General features: G+C 46.8%; 1 protein-coding gene across 6 annotated transcripts in view; it reads right to left on the bottom strand.

Moving 5' to 3' along the window:
• SMARCA2 (SWI/SNF related, matrix associated, actin dependent regulator of chromatin, subfamily a, member 2) overlaps window positions 1-17,035 on the bottom strand; it is a 631,684-nt gene that overhangs the window by 259,536 nt on the left and 355,113 nt on the right. For all 6 annotated transcript variants that reach the window (XM_063913944.1, XM_063913943.1, XM_063913946.1 and 3 more), the window contains one exon: window positions 10,212-10,439. In XM_063913944.1, the coding sequence (XP_063770014.1) occupies window positions 10,212-10,439 (228 nt within the window). The remainder of the gene's footprint in view (window positions 1-10,211; window positions 10,440-17,035) is intronic.

The following is a 17,035-nucleotide window of genomic DNA, read 5'->3' as shown; positions in this document are numbered from 1 at the left end:
CACCAATAAGGAATGTTTTGTTTATACTCAGTGGGATGCTTCATGTTCAATATGACAACTTTATTAGGTTGTTAGTGATGACTAAAGAAGGGTACACACGGAGCGATGTTCAGCTAATTTCTAAGCAATCTGACGAGATTGCTTACAACATCGCTCTGTGTGTAGGGGTGCTGGCGACAGCAATTCACGGTCCTGCGCGTCGCTATCGCCGGTGCTGGATTGGCACCCCCTTCCCCGTGTCCGTCCCCACCTCGCTCAGCACACATCGCGCCATGCTGAGTGGGGGGAGAGATGTGTGCTGGACCGCTCAGCACACATCTCTGGGGAAATCTCCCCGTCAGTACGGCCCTTTAGACCAGGATTCTTAGGTTCTAACATTCTTATCTTTTACCATTACACTCAAAATTTCCTTTTATGTTTTATGTACCAGGGAATAACATACTAATTTTCCATACACGACCTAAAATTACCCAATCTGGGTGTTAGTACCTAAAATGACCTATTTTGACTGTTAAATCCTAAAAAGACCTAATTCTCTAACTCAAGTTGAAACTATATAAATTTACTGTGAAAATGTGTGGAATGAGTAGTTTTAATATGCAATTCACATATACAGATATGTCCTGTTACATATAGCCTTGCTGCATAGCATACGCAGCCAGACTGCCGGCTCCCTCTCGTAATGCATTAAATGCTATGGGAAAGCCGCGGCTGCAAATGGATCGCAGACTCTCATGGCATAGCGCATCACGGGAGCAAATGCTGCAAGGAAGTAGCAGGACACATCTGTAATTAAGGCACAATGTTTCAAACATAGGGGTAGATTTATTAAGCCTGGTGAAGTGATAAAGTGGAAGGTGATAACACACCAGCCAGTCAGCTCCTAACTGTCATTTTTCAAACTCAGCCTGTGACATGGAAGGTGGGAGCTGATTGGCTGGTGCTTTATCACCTTCCACTTTATCACTTCACAGATCTTAATAATCTGCCCCACAATGACATGTTGTTTGATTTTGTTTGATTTTTATACAGTATAACATATAAATTCCTAAACTGAAATTTTCAAAACCTTTAAAAAACCTAAAACATGGATTGAAAACATCTAATTTTGAGTTATTTAGATCCTAAAAAATCTGGGGCCTAGTGATCTCAGACACACTGTGACCATTATTTCATTATTTTAAAGTCCCCAATTTAGGTGAAGGTTGTGTGGGGGAAACAAACTAACTGCCCATGATTACATAACCTAAAACAAACAGACAGCAATCCACTTCCACTTAACTGACTAAGGGGTCTATTTACTAAGCCTTGGATGGAGATAAAGTAGATGAAAATAAAGTACCAGCCAATCAGCTCCTAACTGTCATTTTTCAAACAGCCTGGGACATGGAAGTTAGGAGCTGATTGGCTGGTGCTTTATCTCCATCCAAGGCTTAGTAAATAGACCCCAATGTTACTTATTTTAGTAATCACAAAGATGGCCGCGATAACAAAGAGGGCGGCTGGGCGCAGGAGGCAACCCTACTTTTTGCGATCAAGCAGAAATTGCGGTGTGATCCCAATTTCTGCATGGTTGGGGGGGGAGGAGGGGTGGCGGCGGTCAGCATGCTGGGCGGCCACAAGGATTGCAAATTCTGCTACTTAGCAGAGTTTGCAATCCTTACTGAATCGGGTCCTATATAAGGAGTGCTTCTATATGATGCGGAACCATCTTAGGAGTGAGGCTACACTACTGAAACATCCTTTTCAAAGCATTTCCCAACCTAGACATTATAGTTTTGGAGAACCTTTCCATTGTGAACGGTGTTCATATATCCATTATGTTTCAATACTGTTATTTACTATAGAAGGATATAATGATAACACACCACTGTGCAAACTGTGGAGCAGCAATGAGGGCAAGAACAAAGGGGCGTCACTTAACACCCCAAATACACATGGTACAGAAAAAAAGAAAGTTCCTAACCAAATAGCCAGCACAAACATTCACTTCATTTGTGAGTGCTATTTGGTCAGGAACTTTCTTTTTATCTGTACCACAGATACATACTGTACTATACAGATATGCAGAACATTACAGAGAATGTACCATATTTTTTATCCTAGGGATGATAAATATCCCATATATTACCTGATTGCCATATTAAAATAAGATTTTAAACCTACCGGTAAATCTTTTTCTCCTAGGCCGTAGAGGATGCTGGGGACTCCGTAAGTACCATGGGATAGAGACGGGCTCCGCAGGAGACATGGGCACTATAAAGAACTTTAGAATGGGTGTGCACTGGCTCCTCCCTCTATGCCCCTCCTGCAGACCTCAGTTAGAGAACTGTGCCCAGAGGAGACGGACAGTACGAGGAAAGGATTTTGGTAATCCAAGGGCAAGATTCATACCAGCCCACACCGTATACCATGGAATGTACGTAACCAGGTAACAGTATGCAACAAACAGTATCAGGCAAAGACTGATTTCAACTGTAACATAACCCTTATGTAAGCAATAACTATATACAAGCCTTGCAGAAAGTAGTCCGTACTAGTACGGGCGCCCAGCATCCTCTACGGACTAGGAGAAAAAGATTTACCGGTAGGTTTAAAATCTTATTTTCTCTTACGTCTTAGAGGATGCTGGGGACTCCGTAAGGACCATGGGGTTTATACCAAAGCTCAAGACCGGGCGGGAGAGTGCGGACGACTCTGCAGCACCGACTGAGCAAACGCAAGGTCCTCATCAGCCAGGATATCAAACTTGTAGAATTTTGCAAAAGTGTTTGAACCCGACCAAGTAGCTGCTCGGCACAACTGTACTGCCGAGACGCCTCGGGCAGCCGCCCAAGAAGAGCCCACCTTCCTAGTGGAATGGTTCTTTACCGAATTTGGTAACGGCAATCATGCCGTAGAATGAGCCTGCTGAATCGTGTTACAGATCCAGCGAGCAATAGTCTGCTTCGAAGCAGGAGCGCCAACGTTGTTGGCTGCATACAGGACAAACAACGCTTCTGTTTTCCCAACCCGAGCCGTCCTGGCTACATAGATTTTTAAGGCCCTGACTACATCCAGGGACTTGGAGTCTTCCAAGTCACCCGTAGCCACAGGCACCACAATAGGGTTGGTTCATATGAAATGATGAAACCACCTTGGGCAAAAATTGAGGACGAGTCCTCAACTCCGCTCTATCCACATGGAAAATCAGATAGGGGCTCTTGTGAGACAAGGCCGCCAATTCGGACACCCGCCTCGCAGATGCCAAGGCCAACAACATGACCACCTTCCAAGTGAGAAATTTTAATTCAACCGTCTGAAGCGGTTCAAACCAGTGAGATTTTAGGAACCGTAATACCACGTTAAGGTCCCATGGTGCCACCGGGGGCACAAAAGGAGGCTGGATGTGCAGCACTCCCTTTACAAAAGTCTGGACTTCTGGGAGAGAAGCCAATTCCTTCTGAAAGAATATAGATAGGGCCGAAATCTGTACCTTAATGGAGCCTAACTTCAGGCCCATATCCACTCCTGTCTGTAGAAAGTGGAGAAAACGTCCCAGATGGAAATCCTCCGTAGGAGCATTCTTGGCTTCACACCAAGAAACATACTTCCTCCACATACAGTGATAATGTTTCGCCGTCACCTCCTTCCTAGCCTTTATCAGCGTAGGGATGACTTCTTCCGGAATACCTTTCCCAGCTAGGATTCGGTGTTCAACTGCCATGCCGTCAAACGTAACCGCGGTAAGTCTTGGAACACGCAGGGCCCCTGCTGTAACAGGTCCTCCCTGAGAGGAAGAGGCCACAGATCTTCTGTGAGCATTTCCTGAAGATCTGAGTACCAGGCCCTTCGAGGCCAATCTAGAACAATGAGGATTGTCTGTACTCTTTTTCGTCTTATGATTCTCAATATTTTTGAGATGAGAGGAAGAGGAGGGAAAACATAGACCGACTGAAACACCCATGGTGTCACCAGTGCGTCTACCGCTACTGCCTGAGGGTCCCTTGACCTGGCACAATACCTCCGAAGCTTCTTGTTGAGGCGTGACGCCATCATGTCTATTTGAGGAATTCCCCAAAGACTTGTTATCTCTGCAAAAACTTCTTGATGAAGTCCCCACTCTCCTGGATGGAGATCGTGCCTGCTGAGGAAGTCTGCTTCCCAGTTGTCCACTCCCGGAATGAAGACTGCTGACAGAGCGCTTACGTGATTTTCCACCCAGCGAAGAATCCTGTTGGCTTCCGCCATTGTCACTCTGCTCCTTGTCCCGCCTTAGCGGGTTTACATGAGCCACTGCTGTGACGTTGTCTGATTGAACCAGAACCGGTAGGTCGCGAAGAAGATTCTCCGCTAGTTGTAGGCCGTTGTATATGGCCCTCAATTCCAGCACGTTGATGTGTAGACAAGCCTCCTGGCTTGACCATAGTCCCAGAAAATTTCTTCCTTGTCTGACTGCTCTCCATCCTTGGAGGCTCGCGTCCGTGGTTATCAGAACCCAGTCTTGAATGCCGAATCTGCGACCCTCTAGAAGGAGAACACTCTGCAGCCACCACAGGAGAGACACCCTGGCCCTGGGGGACAGGTTTATCTTCTGATGTATTTGTAGATGGGACCCGGACCACTTGTCCAGAAGGTCCCACTGAAATGTCCTCGCATGAAACCTGCCGAAGGGGATGGCCTCATAGGCTGCCACCATTTTCCCCAGAACTCGAGTGCATGGATGAATAGACACTCTTTTCGGTTTTAGCAGGTCTCTGACCATGTTCTGGACGTCCTGGGCTTTTTCCATTGGGAGAAAAACCCTCTTCTGTTCCGTGTCCAGAATCATGCCTAGGAATGATAGTCGAGTCGTTGGAATCAATTGTGACTTTGGCAGATCTAGAATCCAACCGTGCTGTTGTAGCACTCTCAGGTAGAGCGACACGCTTTTCAGCAATTTATCTCTCGATCTCGCTTTTATCAGGAGATCATCCAAGTACGGGATAATTGTGACTCCCTGCCTGCGCAGAAGCACCATCATCTCCGCCATCACCTTGGTGAAAATCCTCGGGGCCGTGGAAAGCCCAAACGGCAACGTCTGAAACTGGTAATGACAGTCCAGTACAGCGAATCTCAGGTACTCCTGATGAGGAGGATATATGGGGACATGAAGGTATGCATCCTGTATGTCTAGTGACATCATAAAATCCCCCCCCTTCCAGACTGGAGATCACTGCCCGGAGCGATTCCATCTTGAATTTGAACTTTTTCAAGTACAGGTTTAGGGATTTTAGATTTAAAATGGGTCTGACCGAGCCATCCGGCTTCGGGACCACGAACAGGGTTGAATAGTACCCTTTCCCCTGTTGGACGAGGGGAACCTTGATAATCACTTGCTGTTGACACAGCTTTTGAATTGCAGCTAACACTACTGCCCTCTCTGGGGAAGAAGCTGGCAAGGCCGACTTGAAAAATCGGCGAGGGGGCACCTCTTCGAATTCCAGTTTGTAGCCTTGGGATACAATTTCCATCGCCCAAGGATCCACGTCTGACAGAACCCAGACCTGGCTGAAGAGTCGAAGACGTGCCCCCACCGGTGCGGACTCCCCTCAGTGGAGCCCCAGCGTCATGCGGTGGATTTAGTAGAAGCCGGGGAGGAATTCTGTTCCTAGGAACTAGCCGAAGCAGGCGTTCTTTTCCCTCTACCCTTACCTCTGGCGAGTAAGGATGAGCCCCGACCTCTTCTGGACTTATGCGACCGAAAGGACTGCATCTGATATTGTGGAGTTTTCTTTTGCTGTGGGGGAACAAAAGGCAAAAAAGTAGATAAACCCGCGGTAGCTGTGGAAACCAGGTCCGCGAGACCTTTCCCAAATAAAACTTCACCCTTGTAAGGTAAAACCTCCATATGCCTCTTTGAGTCGGCATCACCCGTCCATTGGCGGGTCCACAGGGCTCGCCTAGCAGAAATCGCCATGGCGTTGGCTCTCGAACCTAGCAGCCCAACGTCTCTTTGAGCGTCTCTCATATATTAGACTGCGTCTTTAATGTGACCTAAGGTCAATAAAATGGTATCCCTATATAGGGTATAAATGTCAGCTGACAAGGTATCTGTCCAAGCTGCAACTGCGCTACATACCCATGCCGATGCTATTGCCGGTCTGAGTAAAGCACCCGTATGCGTATAAATAGATTTTAAGGTAGTTTCCTGTCTGCGATCAGCAGGATCCTTGAGGGCCGCCGTGTCTGGAGACGGTAGCGCCACCTTCTTGGACAAGCGCGTTAAAGCCTTGTCCACCCTGGGCGAGGATTCCCACCGTACCCTGTCCTGTGCAGGGAAAAGATACGCCATAAGAATCCTCTTGGGAATCTGCAGTTTTTTGTCTGGAGTTTCCCAAGCTTTTTCAAATAACTCGTTCAGCTCATGAGATGGGGTAAAGGTTACCTCAGGTTTCTTTTCCTTATAGACTATATGGAAACGGGGTCTGGACTGCACACCCTAGCTTATTATAATGGGATGTGCTACCTTGCTGGGACTAAGTACTGTAATACTACAACATAGGAACAAAAGGGTGCAGGTGCACCATACACCATTAAAATTATTATAACCATAATATAATATTTGAGGTTCATGGCATATATTGGCCAGTATATGAGCCTGCCCACCTGCTTCACGGTGACCTCATCGGACAGGTCCCTAACACTATAGGGGTTCACCTCCGGGACGCAGAGCACCCCCAGACCACCCCAGCCAAACCACCCCAGGGCATCACACAGAAAAAAGGATAGGAGTGATAGATCAGTGTTAAGCAAATGAAAGAGGCTGCTGAATGTAAAAAAAAAAGAAGAGGACAGCAGTAAAGTATCAGAGTGTTAGAATGTGAAGTTTAGCTGAGCAGTATTATAAGTGTAAAAAATAAGTGAAAAAGCTACATAAATATAAAACAAATACAATGTGATATAAGTGTTAAAAGTAAATGTAAGGTGGTGATGCCCCAAGGTGGCCCAGCCAGAGCAATATAGGGAGCCCCACACCCCAAAAGCTCACCCCCAAACTGACTTTGTATATAATTAAAAGGATCATACCTATGTCTTTTGTGCAGTCAGAATGTGCCGGTTCCCTGTTTACAAGCCTGAGAGGCAGTGGGAGGGGTGCTAATCCAGAGATGAGGGCTGTCCCAATCCCTCAGGTGTGTATACACACATAATATAGACTATATGGAAACGGGGCCTGGACTGTACACCCTAGCTTATTATAATGGGATGTGCTACCTTGCTGGGACTAAGTACTGTAATACTACAATATAGGAACAAAAGGGTGCAGGTGCACCATATACCATTAAAATTATTATAACCAGAATATATTCTTTTCCTTATACATGCGCACCCTCGTGTCAGGGACAGAGGGGTCATCTGTGATATGCAAAACATCTTTTATTGCAATAATCATATAATGAATACTCTTGGCCACCCTTGGGTGTAACCTTGCATCATCGTAGTCGACACTGGAGTCAGAATCCGTGTCGGTATCAGTGTCTGCTATTTGGAATAGAGAACGTTTTTGAGACCCTGAAGGGCCCTGTGACACAGTCAAAGCCATGGATTGACTCCCTGCTTTTTCCCTGGACTCTGCTTTGTCCATCCTCTTATGTAATAAGGTCACATTTGCATTTAAAACATTCCACATGTCCAACCAATCAGGTGTCGGCGTTGCCGACGGAGACACCACAATCATCTGCTCCACCTCCTCCTTAGATGAGCCTTCCGCTTCAGACATGTCGACACACTCGTACCGACACCCCCACACACACAGGGATATATTTGTATGGAGACAGTTCCTCAATAAGGCCCTTTGGAGAGACAGAGAGAGAGTATGCCAGCACACACCCAGCGCCAACTCGCACTGGAAACAAATTCCCAGATAATATAGCGCTTTTATATATAATTATCTGTATAATACACTCACTGCGCCTTACAAATGCCGCCCCCCCTATTTTCTGCCCTGTGTCACCGTGTTCAGCAGGGGAGAGTCCGGGGAGCCAGCTTCTCTGCGGTGCTCTGTAGAGAAAATGGTGCTGGTTAGTGCTGTGGAATCAAGCTCCGCCCCCTCCAGCGGTGGGCTTCGGTCCCGCTCAATTTTGTAATACTGGCGGGGGATTTTTATATCTACTGCCTCCGCAGCCTATATATATATGTATTTGCCAGTCCTAGAGGTTTATATTGCTGCCCAGGGTGCCCATCCCTGCGCCCTGCACCCATCAGTGCCTGCAGTGTGTGTTGTGTGTGGGAGCAATGGCGCGCAGCGTTACTGCTGCGCGCTTACCTCGGGGAAGATCTGAAGTCTTCTGCTGCCTTTGAAGTCTTTCTTCTTATACTCACCCGGCTTCTGTCTTCCGGCTCTGTGAGGAGGACGGCGGCGCGGCTCTGGGACGAACGGCGAGGGGAGACCTGCGTTCCGACTCCCTCTGGAGCTAATGGTGTCCAGTAGCCTAAGAAGCAGAGCCTATCAGTTAAGTAGGTCTGCTTCTCTCTCCTCAGTCCCACGATGCAGGGAGCCTGTTGCCAGCAGTGCTCCCTGAAAATAAAAAACAAAATTCTTTTTTCAGAGAAACTCAGGAGAGCTCCCTGTAATGCACCCAGTCTCCTCTGGGCACAGTTCTCTAACTGAGGTCTGGAGGAGGGGCAAAGAGGGAGGAGCCAGTGCACACCCATTCTAAAGTTCTTTATAGTGCCCATGTCTCCTGCGGAGCCCGTCTATACCCCATGGTCCTTACGGAGTCCCCAGCATCCTCTAGGACGTAAGAGAAAAATAGGCAATTTGCATATCTCAATAGCAACAGTATTTTTGCACTATTATTTTGGCAGCATTTGAGTGATACACACCTTTGTGTTTTTAAGGTAAACATATAAACCCACAACAAGCATGAGTCACAATAGTTGACAATCAAAGGCAGGGAATATTCAATTAGTATGTTTAAAGTATGTATATTAAGCCATTTGGAAGCCACTGCACGGTGACTGAAGTTTATTTCAGAAAACTGCATGTAAAAAACAAGTCTCAGTCTGGTTAAAAACCTCTGTGGCTTCTTTTCTTTCTGTTATTTTTCTTTTTAGTGCCAGAAAAGGTGATGATTAAAACAGACTCCATATCACAACCACTGACATTCAACATGTCATGGTTTCTGCTACCAACCAGCAACAGGATGTGATCTGAGGCTTGAGAGTCATCTTTGTCATATGCTGGGTGAATACTAGGGCGACGGAGCAGTCATTTACATGGGCCCGCCCAGTTGTTATGTCAGTCACCGGCGGCCTCTGCAGCAAGGATACGGGCGGTTGGCTGACCACCCATACACACATCACGATGCACCAATATATCTGCAGATATATCAGCAATCGGCTGTGCTGCACAGCCAAAATGATACAGTATGTCTGTGAACTACGTCGTTCACAGACATATTGGTGGTACACATCCACAATATATCAGCCTTTCAACTGAATGCCCGATATATCAGCCAGTGTGTACCCAGCTTAAGTCTGACTGGCATACAGTTGCTCCTGGCAATCAAGGGAGACTGTAGAAGTAGCAAAAATCATTATCAGGAATAGGAAACTGGTTCAAATAGGTACAGCAAACAGATTTCAGGGCAGACTGCTTTGTACAATACTGCTTTGAACAATAAGCACTAAGGCCCAGATTTATGAAGATTTGGAGAGGGATAAATAGCACGGTGATAAAGTACCAACCAATCAGCTCCTGTCATTTTTCAAACAGCCTGTAACATGACAGTTAGGAACTGATTGGCTGGTACTTTATCACCATGCAATTTATCACTCTCCAAGGTTTGATAAATCTTGGCTTTAAGGTTCTAGCAAATAAAATAAATCAAACCAAAAATCTAAGTAAATACCAAATTAGGGTACGTCCAATCAAGTGCTTTCTCTCCCTGTATTCTAGTAGATTATAAATAGAACACAGCAAAACTGCCATGGGAAGAACAGATCTTTATGCCATGTCGCCTTTGATTCCTACACAAATAACGCAATATAGGTTGTCTTTGAAGTCTAAATGGACAGCACACAGGTGTGTCATTCTGGATAGCAATGAGGTCTTGGCGTGTTATTTATTCAGTTTTCTCTTCTAGCTATCCTTTTTAAATAAGGCTTTACTCTACATTAAAATGAATTGAAGGTTTGCTTTTCTAACTACTTTGTGAAAGCTTTTGTAGAAATAAAAAAAAAAGAAGTACCTCATTCTGCTCTTCATGTTCCAGAATAGCCTGTAGAAACGCCCTGCGTTCATGGCTTGAAGATTTCTGATCAAACATGCCGGCCTGAATAACTTTTTGATCAACATTCAGCTTGTATTTGGCAGCTGCAAGGATCTTCTCTTCCACACTATTCACAGTACACAGACGTAACACGCGCACCTCGTTCTGTTGTCCAATCCTGTGTGCTCTGTCTTGCGCTTGCAAGTCCTGCACATGAAATTAAAATGCTCTTAGATAAACTAATCTACAGAAATTCATACAAACACAAGTTATCTCATTATACATTTTTTGCCCAAAATTCATTTAACATGGAATGTAAACTAAAACTATAGTTTAGGTTTAATGCATTTTTAGAATAAAAGTGCATTTTGGGATCCGGATTGAAAGTCGACATGAGTTTTTCACAATTTTTTTTCTTTTTTTGAACCTTTTCATACTTAACGATCCACGTGGACTACGATTGGAACGGTAATCTGTGCCGAGCGAAGTGAAGGCACCATGCCCGAAGCATGGCGAGCGAAGCGAGCCATGCGAGGGGACGCGGTGCACTAATTGGGGTTCCCGGTCACTCTACGAAGAAAACAACACCAAAATAACATTAAAAACTCATGTCGACCTTTTGACATGTCGACCTAAAGACCCTGTCGACCAATACACCATGTCGACCTAGTTACTGTCGACCAATAGTGGTCGACCTAGACATTGTCGACCTAGTTACTGTCGACTTTCAACACCACACCCGTGCATTTTAGCAAATGAGGTGTCTAAAGCATTTAGGCATAGTATGATGTATGGTGTGCTGTGATGTCTTCTTGCCATAACAACATTATTGACAAGACATACAGATGTTATCTAATTCATCTTTGCTGCAGTCAAGCCAAACAGCCTCTCTTGGCATTCCAGGTGGCATAAGCATCTTCTAGCGTCGGGCGTCTGTTTTGCTGAATATGCGACTAGGAGTCTCTGAATCTGTACACAAAGTGCTACAATGTAGCAGCTTTTTTCCCAGTACAAGTTCTGTTTGCTCTGTATACTGATTCAGTCACAACCAGACATAAAAGTGTCATACATGTATGTAAAATGAATCACAGTCTCCTCATGCATCCTAGTCGTTGTGTTGCAACTAAGACACATTTCCGGCAAAAAAGACACCCGGAGTTAGCAGAGTTGCATGTGACCTGGCGTCTCCATCACACCAGGCATCTTGTGCTGTATGTCGTATTGAGGCTGGATGTATGAGGACACATCTGTCATTTATATTATTCCTATGCATTCTCAATTAAAGTTACAGAATCTATCATAACTAATTGTACACATGCAGGGAAATTAAACATCCTAGTACAAATAGACCAAATGTGCGGAAAGCCATGGCAAGTAATTTTATAATTTTATTTATCAGTCTAACCTGGAGAAGACTGGCCACCCTTAATAGGGATATAGTGGCCATTCAGACAGTCGGGATCCCAGGTTTTAATAGGGATATAGTGGCCATTCAGACAGTCGGGATCCCAGGTATCGGAAGACCGGCATCAGAATCCCAACACCTTTCAGAATGTCGACATAGGAATCTCGAACATACGAATGCCAGGGCGGGTTAGGGTGCAAGGCAAGGGTTAGGCTGTGTGTGTGTGTGTATATATATGTATGTATGTATGTATGTATGTATGTGTGTGTGAGGGGTAAGATTATGGTAATGCATCGGAGGGGGATGGTCGGGGTTAGCTTAGTTGAGCACATCAGTCTGGAATTTAGGCAGATGGGAAGCTAGTCTCTGTATAATGACCGTCAGCATCCTGATTGCCAGGATCCTGTACCGAATCCCCTTAATATCTGATGATAGCACATTTGCACCTTCCTTAACCTTATGGTGCACAACAGAGTAAAAATACTTACATTTCAATGCAAGTAATTGAGTGTCTGTGTGCGGGCTGCGGGTGCACTGACCATGGTGTAAGTGTAACACTGATGATAATGATGTCTACACTTGACTGGCTGCAAGTGATGAATAAACACCCATTTAAGCAAAACCCCTAAAACAGCTACAACGGTGTTTGAAAATAAGATTTTACTCACCGGTAAATCTATTTCTCGTAGTCCGTAGTGGATGCTGGGAACTCCGAAAGGACCATGGGGAATAGCGGCTCCGCAGGAGACTGGGCACAACTAAAGAAAGCTTTTAGGTCACCTGGTGTGCACTGGCTCCTCCCACTATGACCCTCCTCCAAGCCTCAGTTAGGACACTGTGCCCGGACGAGCTGACATAATAAGGAAGGATTTTGAATCCCGGGTAAGGCTCCTACCAGCCACACCAATCACACCGCATAACTCGTGATACTATACCCAGTTTAACAGTATGAAAACAACTGAGCCTCTCAACAGATGGCTCAACAATAACCCTTTAGTTAACAATAACTATGTACAAGTATTGCAGACAATCCGCACTTGGGATGGGCGCCCAGCATCCACTACGGACTACGAGAAATAGATTTACCGGTGAGTAAAATCTTATTTTCTCTGACGTCCTAGTGGATGCTGGGAACTCCGAAAGGACCATGGGGATTATACCAAAGCTCCCAAACGGGCGGGAGAGTGCGGATGACTCTGCAGCACCGAATGAGAGAACTCCAGGTCCTCCTCAGCCAGGGTATCAAATTTGTAGAATTTTGCAAACGTGTTTGCCCCTGACCAAGTAGCAGCTCGGCAAAATTGTAAAGCCGAGACCCCTCGGGCAGCCGCCCAAGATGAGCCAACCTTCCTTGTGGAATGGGCTTTTACTGATTTAGGATGCGGCAGTCCAGCCGCAGAATGCGCCAGCTGAATTGTGCTACAAATCCAGCGAGCAATAGTCTGCTTAGAAGCAGGAGCACCCAGTTTGTTGGGTGCATACAGGATAAATAGCGAGTCAGTTTTCCTGACTCTAGCCGTCCTGGAAACATAAATTTTCAAGGCCCTGACTACGTCCAGTAACTTGGAATCCTCCAAGTCCCTAGTAGCCGCAGGCACCACAATAGGTTGGTTCAAGTGAAAAGCTGATACCACCTTAGGGAGAAACTGGGGACGAGTCCTCAATTCCGCCCTATCCATATGGAAAATCAGATAAGGGCTTTTACATGACAAAGCTGCCAATTCTGACACACGCCTGGCTGAAGCCAAGGCCAATAACATGACCACTTTCCACGTGAGATATTTTAGATCCACGGTTTTAAGTGGCTCAAACCAATGTGATTTTAAGAAACTCAACACCACGTTGAGATCCCAAGGTGCCACTGGAGGCACAAACGGGGGCTGAATATGCAGCACTCCTTTCACAAACGTCTGAACTTCAGGTAGTGAAGCTAGTTCTTTCTGGAAGAAAATCGACAGAGCCGAGATCTGTACCTTAATGGAGCCTAATTTCAGGCCCATAGTCACTCCTGCTTGTAGGAAATGCAGAAATCGACCTAGTTGAAATTCCTCTGTTGGGGCCTTTTTGGCCTCACACCAAGCAACATATTTCCGCCATATGCGGTGATAATGCTTTGCAGTTACATCTTTCCTGGCTTTAATCAGCGTAGGAATGACTTCCTCCGGAATGCCCTTTTCCTTCAGGATCCGGCGTTCAACCGCCATGCCGTCAAACGCAGCCGCGGTAAGTCTTGGAACAGACAGGGCCCCTGCTGCAGCAGGTCCTGTCTGAGCGGCAGAGGCCATGGGTCCTCTGAGATCATCTCTTGAAGTTCCGGGTACCACGCTAGTCTTGGCCAATCCGGAACCACGAGTATTGTTCTTACTCCTCGTTTTCTTATTATTCTCAGTACCCTTGGTATGAGAGGCAGAGGAGGGAACACATAAACTGACTGGTACACCCACGGTGTCACTAGAGCGTCCACAGCTATCGCCTGAGGGTCCCTTGACCTGGCGCAATATCTCTCTAGTTTTTTGTTTAGGCGGGACGCCATCATGTCCACCTGTGGCTGTTCCCATCGATTTACAATCAGCGTGAAGACTTCTGGATGAAGTCCCCACTCTCCCGGGTGGAGGTCGTGCCTGCTGAGAAAGTCTGCTTCCCAGTTGTCCACTCCCGGAATGAACACTGCTGGCAGTGCTAGTACATGATTTTCCGCCCATCGGAGAATCCTTGTGGCTTCTGCCATTGCCATCCTGCTTCTTGTGCCGCCCTGTCGATTTACATGGGCGACTGCCGTGATGTTGTCTGACTGGATCAGTACCGGCTGGTGTAGAAGCAGGGATTTTGCCTGACTTAGGGCATTGTAAATGGCCCTTAGTTCCAGAATATTTATGTGTAGGGAAGTCTCCTGACTCGACCATAGTCCTTGGAAGTTTCTTCCCTGTGTGACTGCCCCCCAGCCTCGAAGGCTGGCATCCGTGGTCACCAGGACCCAGTCCTGTATGCCGAATCTGCGGCCCTCTAGAAGATGAGCACTCTGCAGCCACCACAGCAGAGACACCCTGGTTCTTGGAGACAGGCTTATTAGGCGATGCATCTGAAGATGCGATCCGGACCATTGGTCCAACAGGTCCCACTGAAAGATTCTGGCATGGAACCTGCCGAAAGGAATTGCTTCGTAAGAAGCCACCATCTTTCCCAGGACCCGCGTGCAGTGATGCACCGATACCTGTTTTGGTTTCAGGAGGTCTCTGACTAGAGATGACAGCTCCTTGGCTTTCTCCTCCGGGAGAAACACTTTTTTTCTGGACTGTATCCAGAATCATACCCAGGAACAGTAGACGTGTCGTCGGAACCAGCTGTGATTTTGGAATATTCAGAATCCAACCGTGCTAGTGTAGCACCTCCTGAGATAGTGCTACTCCCACCAACAACTGCTCCTTGGACCTCGCCTTTCTTAGGAGATCGTCCAAGTACGGGATAATTAAAACTCCCTTTCTTCGAAGGAGTATCATCATTTCCGCCATTACCTTGGTAAACACCCTCGGTGCCGTGGAGAGTCCAAACGGCAGCGTCTGGAATTGGTAATGGCAATCCTGTACCACAAATCTGAGGTACTCCTGGTGAGGATAGTAAATGGGGACATGCAGGTAAGCATCCTTGATGTCCAGGGATACCATGTAATCCCCCTCGTCCAGGCTTGCAATAACCGCCCTGAGCGATTCCATCTTGAACTTGAATTTTTTTATGTATGTGTTCAAGGATTTCAAATTTAAAATGGGTCTCACCGAACCGTCCGGTTTCGGTACCACAAACAGTGTGGAATAGTAACCCCGTCCTTGTTGAAGTAGGGGCACCTTGATTATCACCTGCTGGGAATACAGCTTGTGAATTGCCGCTAGCACAGCCTCCCTGTCTGAAGGAGTAATCGGCAAGGCAGATTTTAGGAACCGGTGGGGTGGAGACGCCTCGAATTCCAGTTTGTACCCTTGAGATACTATTTGCAGGATCCAGGGATCCACCTGTGAGCGAGCCCACTGATCGCTAAAATTTTTGAGGCGGCCCCCCACCGTACCTGGCTCCGCCTGTGGAGCCCCACCGTCATGCGGCGGACTTGGAAGAAGCGGGGGAGGACTTTTGCTCCTGGGAACCTGCTGTTTGTTGCAGCCTTTTTCCCCTACCTCTGCCTCTGGACAGAAAGGACCCGCCTTTTCCACGCCTGTTTTTCTGAGTCCGAAAGGACTGTACCTGATAAAACGGCGCCTTTTTAGGCTGTGAGGGAACATGGGGTAAAAATGCTGACTTCCCAGCAGTTGCTGTGGAAACTATGTCCGAGAGACCATCCCCAAATAACTCCTCACCCTTATAAGGCAAAACTTCCATGTGCCTTTTTGAATCTGCATCCCCTGTCCACTGGCGAGTCCATAAGCCTCTCCTAGCAGAAATGGACAATGCACTTATTTTAGATGCCAGCCGGCAGATCTCCCTCTGTGCATCTCTCATGTATAAGACTGAGTCTTTTATATGCTCTATGGTTAGCAGAATAGTGTCCCTGTCTAGGGTGTCAATATTTTCTGACAGGGAATCTGACCACGCAGCGGCAGCACTGCACATCCATGCTGACGCAATAGCTGGTCTAAGTATAATGCCTGAGTGTGTATATACAGACTTCAGGATCGCCTCCTGCTTTCTATCAGCAGGTTCCTTGAGGGCGGCCGTATCCGGAGACGGTAGTGCCACCTTTTTAGACAAACGTGTGAGCGCTTTATCCACCCTAGGGGGTGTCTCCCAACGTGACCTATCCTCTGGCGGGAAAGGGAACGCCATTAGTAACTTCTTAGAGATTACCAATCTTTTATCAGGGAAAGCCCACGCTTCTTCACACACTTTATTTAATTCTTCTGATGGGGGAAAAACTACGGGTAGTTTTTTCTCCCCAAACATAATACCCTTTTTAGTGGTACCTGGGTTTATATCAGAAATTTGTAACACCTCTTTCATTGCTTCAATCATGCAACGAATGGCCTTAGTGGACATTAGACTAGACTCATCGTCGTCGACACTGGTGTCAGTATCCGTGTCGACATCCGCGTCTGCCATCTGAGGTAGCGGGCATTTTAGAGCCCCCGATGGCCTTTGAGACGCCTGGACAGGCACGAGCTGAGAAGCCGGCTGTCCCGCATTTGGCATGTCGTCAAATTTTTTGTGTAAGGAGTCGACACGTGCACGCAATTCCTTCCATAAGTCCATCCACTCAGGTGTCTGCCCCGCAGGGGGTGACATCCCTTCTATAGGCATCTGCTCCGCCTCCACATCATTATCCTCATCAAACATGTCGACACAGCCGTACCGACACACCGCACACACACAGGGAATGCTCTAAGAGGACAGGACCCACAAAAGCCCTTTGGGGAGA

Source organism: Pseudophryne corroboree, chromosome 1 (assembly GCF_028390025.1).
Source record: "Pseudophryne corroboree isolate aPseCor3 chromosome 1, aPseCor3.hap2, whole genome shotgun sequence".
Taxonomy (NCBI): Eukaryota; Metazoa; Chordata; class Amphibia; order Anura; family Myobatrachidae; genus Pseudophryne; species Pseudophryne corroboree.
This window is presented reverse-complemented; position numbering and strand designations above follow the sequence as displayed.